Consider the following 7,417-nt stretch of genomic DNA (forward strand, 5'->3'; position numbering starts at 1 on the left):
TCTGTATGGTCATTTATGCTATTTGTTGGTTGTTCATTTCCAATAACAATTTTAACTCCTTTCAATTCAAACAAAACATCACGATTGTAACAGGTTTTAAAATATTCAGCCAATCGATCGACAGATGATACTTCTAACAATACACATGTTCCATGTGGTTGAGGCATACCGAAGGAATCTCTTGCATGTGAATCAAATACTTTTAGTGAGCCATTTGGCATCAAGTAAACTGACACTGTATTGCATCCAATTGTAACAAGGAATGAATCATAATTTTGTTGCAACAAATTTTGCATAGCACAAGAAAAAGGCACAACATAAGGATTGTCATCATCAATAGTTTGTGCATGGAGTCCACCAGTGTAACTTTCACTAAACTGAAGTTGGTAATTTGTATCAAATACCGTTACCATGTTAGGTAATTCAGTTAACAATAAAAATGTTTGTCTAGATAAGCTGGATAATGCAGAATAGAGTTTATTACCAATATCCATAATTACTATAAGATCGTCTGGACAAGTTATTGCTGTTTCAGTGTACTTATAGATCAAAGCACATAAACTCATAGCTACACATTGTGTGCCTGCATTGGGGCCAAATACTGCAACATTCCCTTGACTGTAAGGTGCATGGATAGTCTTACTAGGTTCAACAAATACAGGGCCAGGATTCATTTCAATATCTCCACTAAGATTAAATTTGCAACAATTTGATAGGTGGTTCACGCTTTTGTGTGTTTTACATAACTTACGCTTCTTGTTATTCTTACAAAACTTACATGGTTTTAAGCGATTTGGTTTCGGTGTGAGATTCGAGGGACGACGACTATCATAATTATATTTAATTTTAAAAATATTTATAGCATACCTTACTTGATCATTTAGCAATCTTTGACGTTCACGACTCGATGCTTTAAATAAACGAAAGATACGAGAAGACCTAGGTACATTTCTTCTGATGTGTCTTCGAATCAACTTTCTTAACTTTCGACTTTTCTTCAACAAACGACCTATTTTCTTAGCTGGAATTCTACTAGGTTCTCGATCACGTGATCTAACATGGCGCTTGGCCTCGTGCTTTATTTCCACTGAGTAAACATAAGACATTTGCTCCCATTTTTTATGTAGAAATCTAGCATAACGTGATCTCAACTCTTGTCTACTAAGTATAGAAGTATTTACATCTTCAATATTTACTGACAACTCTAATTCAGTTGGGTCAATAAGTCTTTCGTTTGAACTTTCAGTTTCACAATGACAATCACAGCCACATGACTTATGCAAGACACAGATAAGAGACATAACGTATTTTATTATATAAATTATTTGATCAGCAATGTATAAATATCGATTCATACCAGTGATGTACACAGATACTGCACAAGTTGTCGCTATAAAAATCATATAAAACATTATTCGTACACTATGACTATGTTCATGATACATTATTTCCTCGGATTCAGCTCTTGCACGAAGAAGGGTTGTATAGTTACCTGACATGTCTTCACTCTTGTTCAGATATTTGCAGCATTTCATTGTATTGCTTTCAAGTGATGTTGCTGAGAACTCGTGAGATTCAGATTGCATTGATATTGTCTTCAGTTTGATATTCAGTTTGATATTCAGTTTGATATTCAGTTTGATATTCAGTTTGATATTCAGTTTGATATTTTAAAAATAAATCTTAAAAGAATCCCAACTGCTTTAAAAAATCCCGAGATCTCGGGATAAAATCCCGGACTTGGCAATGCTGCTATCAATGTTCATTGTTGGAGTATGATGTATGTATGTATGTAAAACTAAAGACACTAGCCCAGACAACAATATGTTGATTTCCACGGGGGGCGTCTACAAGATTAAAAATTACAAAAATGTAGGAAAAATATAAAGGCTATGTACAAGTTGGTGAGAGTGTAATAGCGTGACCCATTTAATTTATGTATTTCTTATGCATAACTTTAGCCTTAATTGTTTGGGCGTAATATAAAACGACAAGCGTGCGAATGCTAGCGAGAGACCTAATATCGATACCTGAGTAAACCGTACACCGAACTCTTATCGATCGTGTGAAGGACACAAATGTAAGTTAACTTTGTAAATATGTCTTTGAGTTAACTATTTTATTAATTGTAAATACCATATTTATAGTATTCGTTACCTGTCCTACATCGTGATATTCAATAACGAAGAACGGTGATATATCAGCAACGAACGGATCGAGTAACGACTGTGTCTAAGCAATAGTGTGTTTAAGTACACAATCATTTAATAAACGACAAGAACATCGTACCAACGTCTTTGGTTTTATTCTCTGTGAGCGATTTTCAAGCAGAACGAAGCGTGCACTCACAGAGAGCCCGGATATTATGTGTTAGAATATATTCGTTACGTTGGAGTTATGTTTCAGCTGGCTTTTGAGAATGCATGGACTCAGCCAGTCTGGTGTTGATAAGGAGACTATTCCATAGTTCCACTATATCTAAAGCTCTTCTTTAAAAATTATCTTTTGGGCTTAGGAAGAGCCAGATCTGTATGACTATTTCTAACTTCATAGTTAGTTTGCATATTTCTCAACAATGAACTTCTTAACTATTATGTTTACCAAAACTCGAGACGTTTTAAAATGAACTCACATTTATTTAACAAGTTCTGGCCTTTCATACAAAACACTATACGATATTTGCATAACATAAAACAATTAACATACACCTAATAACATAAAATTAACATAAACATAACATTTCCTCCGCCACAAAACTGAGAGTTCAATGTTAATAGTCAGTACTCTTAGTAATTATATCTATATAACTATAATAAATCTACTTATTCTATTTCTTTTTTTTTTTAATTTTTTTCTACCGATAAATAGAGGCATTTCAAAGTCTATTAAGAGATTATACTTCTTCTATTAAACGTTTTGGTTTCGTGCGAATACGAATTGGATACCTGCGAGTACTTGAAAGTTTTTCCCCACCGTTTAAAATACCAGTAATAGGTTCTTCTGTATTCGTTGATGTTGGTAGTGGAACTGGAGATAGTGAGTCTGTTTTCGGGATTAAGGTGGTAGTGGGACTTGGCTCACACTGGGATAAGGTGGGAGTGGGACTCGCCTCAATGGATTGTCCTGGGTTGCCATTACTTGCCACACTGACTCCCTGCGTTGAAGGTGACATAACATCAGCTGCAGTTGATCCGGCGAGACTTCGTAATTGATCCACATGTCGTTTCCAAAACAGATCACCAACCTGAACTCTATAAGTAATTGGACTTAACTTCATTTGAACCACTCCCTTTATCCATGGATCCTTTCGTGGTCGATAGTCTTTCACCATTACTGGATCTCCAATTTCCAAGTTACGCGGTGGAGTTTGTGGTAAATGTTTGGATTTTCGCTCCATCTTAGCAGACAAACTAGGATGCAAAATGTCCAATCTGGTTCGGAGTCTTCGACCCATCAGGATTTCAGCTGGCGTGCAACCCGTAGCAGTGTGTGGAGTCGTGCGATATCCCAAAAGAAAACGTGCCAATTTCTCCCCAGCAGATCCCTCTTCCTTCTTACGAATCTTCATGGCATCTTTAAACGTTCTGACTGCTCTTTCTACCTCACCATTTGAAGCTGGATGATACGGCGATGATAAACGTTGTCGAATTCCATTCAACTTTAAGAACTCTTTCATTTCCTCCGCCACAAATTGAGGACCATTATCTGACACGATCTCTTCGGGTAGACCATGAACTGAAAACAGGAAACGTAACGCTCGAACTGTGGCAGCAGCGGTAGTTGATGACATTGATAGGACTTCAATGCATTTAGACTTGGCATCTACCACCACCAAATACATCACACCATCCATTGGACCCGCAAAGTCTATATGAATTCTTTGCCATGGACGCACAGGCCAAATCCAAGGATTACTCACCTTCAAGGGGGACTTACAACGGTTAGCTTGACAACTGGTGCAATCTCTGACAGTCTGTTCAATGTCTTGATCCAATGTTGACCACCACACATGTAAACGTGCCAAAGATTTCATTCGCACCATTCCTGGATGATTCATATGTAACTCCATCAACACTTGCTCTTGATATCTAGTTGGAATCACCACTCTGGTTCCTCTAAGAAGACAGCCTTCTTCTACAGTAAATTCGTCTTGCTTGGTGAAGTAAAATCGAAGTTCCTCATGCAAACTACCTTCCTCTGGCCAACCATGCAACAAGAAATAAACCACGCGAGACAAAACAGGATCTTTTTGCGTAGCTTCTCGGATCATACAAACCGAAATCGGTGCCCGTTCCAGTTGAACTCGATTTACTTCTTCAGCTTCTGAAGTCCACCCATCTGGCTCTTCCACAACTTTCCTCGGCAACCGGGACAACGCATCAGCATTAGCATTATTCTTGGAAGTTCGATATTCGATATCATATTGATACGCCCCAAGTTGAATCGCCCATCTCTGCAGACGTGATACTGCTAACACAGGAACACCACGTTTAGGTCCCAGAATCAACGTGAGAGGCTTGTGATCAGTTATTAACGAAAAACGCCGTCCATATAGGTACTGGTGAAACTTCTTCAATCCAAAAATTATTGCCAAGGCCTCTTTTTCGATCATAGAATAATTTTGTTCACTAGCGGAGAGTGTTCGAGACGCATAAGCTATTGGTTGTTCTTCTCCATCATCAGATACATGCGATAGTACAGCTCCTATTCCACAGGACGATGCATCAGCAGCTAGTCTCACGGATTTCTTGGGTCGTAATGCGTTAACAATGGTGACTTCTCCAAAGCTGACTTTAAAGTTTCAAATGCCTTCTGACAGTCGTCGGACCAGTTCCAAGGAACATCTTGGGATAGCAACCGATTAAGAGGATTTACCAAAGTTGCCATATCCGGAATGAACTTGCGATAATAGTTCACTAAACCTAAGAATGACTTTAAATCTGTTGGATTTTCTGGAATTGGAACTTCCCGAATGGCTTGAACTTTACGAGGCGATGGATGGATTCCTTGTCGATCCACCACAAATGCAAAATACTCCACTGAGGGTTGCAGGAACACACACTTCGATTTCTTCAGCTGAATTCCCATACTCTGAAGACGATTAAGAGTGCTGTCGAGATTTCGCAAATGTTCCTCATCATTCTTGCCCGTAATGATCAAATCATCAAGAATACCTCCAACTCCTTGTAGACCATTCAACACCACGTCCATAGTCTTTTGAAAAATGGCTGGGCTTGAGGCTACTCCAAAAGGCAATCTCGTATACCGATATAGCCCCAAATGGGTGTTAATCGTAACATATGGCTTTGACTCGTCTTCCAACAGAACTTGTTGATACGCAGATGACAGATCAATCTTCGAGAATTTCTCGCCCCCGTTTAGTTTTGTAAATAATTCCTCAGCAGTAGGCATTGGATATTCTTGCACATCAAGACATGGATTAATGGTGACTTTATAATCCCCACATATCCGTACACTTCCATCTGGTTTCAATACTGGCACGATTGGAGTTGCCCACTCAGAGAACTCGACCTTTTCCAACACCCCGAGTTCCTCCAACCGGTTTAGTTCCTCGCCGATTTTGTCTTTCAGAGCAAATGGAACAGGTCTGGGTTTGAAAAGTTTGGGCGTCGCGTTTGGCTTCATCTTCAAATGTGCCTTCACTCCTTTGACCGTACCCAACGAATCATCAAATAACGAGGAATACTGACTAGTTAGTTGCTCCACATTGTTGACCCGCTTAACTGAAACTTTCTTTATTTGACTCCAATTCAGCTTTAACACCGACAACCAGTTGCGACCTAATAGAACAGGGCCTTCATTATTAGTCACTATAACAGGTAGATGAGCCTTTTGGTTCCCATACACCACGCCCACATCAATTTCACCCAACACCGGAATTTCGTGTCCGGAATAACTTCGCAATTTAACGTTGGACTTTTGTACTGGTTTTGTTGACGACAATTTCCTCCAGACGCTTTCTGGCATAATTGACACCGCAGCTCCCGTATCCACTTCCATCGTTACTGGTTTTCCTTCAATCGATACGAGTACTTTCAGCTCTGTATGTTTTCTCCCCGAATCAGTCAACATAAACACCGGCCATGTTGTATCCATAACCTCTTCTTGGCTTTCCCGGTCACTTTCAACGTCGCTATCTGTCTTTACGTTATGGATTCCGCTCGATTCTTTTTTTTTTCCTCTTTCATCCTTCCCTTTCGACTTTCCAGATCTGTTTTCTTCCAGTTATTGTTGCCAGATCTCTCGGGACATTTCTTAATTATATGTCCATAATTTTGACAACCATGACATTTCGACTTTCGAAAGAAGCACTTGTCCGGAACGTGATTCTTCTTGCCACAACGAAAACACTCGGGTAATACGGTCTCTAGTCGGTGCAACGATTCTCCATGCAAGGCTGAAGTTTCTCTGTCCGTTAGTTCCGCTGCGCAAGCTTTTTCCACGGCTAACTTTAAAGTCAATTCCGCTTCACCTAGTAGCTTGCGTTGAATCACCTGGTTTCGTAATCCACACACAAATCGGTCTCGAATCGCTTCGTCTCGATAGCCACCAAATTCACAAGTTTCAGCTAGTCTCTGTAATTTAGCGAGATAATCCCTTATCGATTCAGACTGTTCTTGTTCAGCCTTGTGGAACTTGTATCGCTCGGCAATAACGATCGGTTTTGGCTCCAAATGTTGAGTCAACGTCTCTACAATTTCTTGATACGTTAGTTCTTTCGGTCTTCTCGGTGCTGTAATAGATCTGAGCAAAGCATACATCTTACTACCCATTAAGGTAAGTATGCTCAATGCTTGTTTCTCCGTAGGTACATTGTTCACTTCGAAAAATATTTCAAGCCGCTCGACGTACTGCTTCCAGTCATTATTCGACGAATATTCTTCCATATGTCCCATGAACGACAGATTAAAACCAACATTTGGCTGGGCAGCTTGCCCTTCTTCGTCCATCGTAATCCACAAAATCCTCGTCGCCAATTATTATGTTTACCAAAACTCGAGACGTTTTAAAATGAACTCACATTTATTTAACAAGTTCTGGCCTTTTATACAAAACACTATACGATATTTGCATAACATAAAACAATTAACATACACCTAATAACATAAAATTAACATAAACATAACATTAACCCATGCCATTGTGATTTTATTGGTTTTGGGTTTCTCTGTGGCTGTGTCATTTGAAATCAAGCTATCAAAGGTGCCATTGCTTTTTGTCACATAAGATGGGATTCTCCTGGAAATGTGTAATCAGCAAACAAGTTTGGCTTGCACTGCAGGACGTCAGGTCAGTGCCTTCAGGAGTACTGATATAATCTTGCTGAGTTTCGTCCACGTCTTCTTCGATATCCGCCATATTCAGAAGGAAAGTACTTCATGTACGCAGTATGACT

General features: G+C 39.4%; 2 protein-coding genes across 2 annotated transcripts; both read right to left on the reverse strand.

The window, feature by feature from the left end:
• Window positions 1-2,893: 2,893 nt before the first annotated feature.
• Window positions 2,894-4,042, reverse strand: LOC114527726 (uncharacterized protein K02A2.6-like). Its single transcript, XM_028549423.1, has one exon. The coding sequence runs from the start codon at window positions 4,040-4,042 to the stop codon at window positions 2,894-2,896; it is 1,149 nt and encodes a 382-aa protein (XP_028405224.1).
• Window positions 4,043-4,737: 695 nt separating this feature from the next.
• On the reverse strand, window positions 4,738-6,021 carry LOC114527727 (uncharacterized protein K02A2.6-like). The gene has a single exon (XM_028549424.1). It carries the CDS (start codon window positions 6,019-6,021, stop codon window positions 4,738-4,740), a length of 1,284 nt encoding a protein of 427 aa, XP_028405225.1.
• Window positions 6,022-7,417: the final 1,396 nt, after the last annotated feature.

The sequence above is a fragment of the Dendronephthya gigantea genome, unplaced genomic scaffold (assembly GCF_004324835.1).
Source record: "Dendronephthya gigantea isolate DGI-Jeju-01 unplaced genomic scaffold, DenGig_1.0 000046F, whole genome shotgun sequence".
NCBI lineage: Eukaryota > Metazoa > Cnidaria > Anthozoa > Malacalcyonacea > Nephtheidae > Dendronephthya > Dendronephthya gigantea.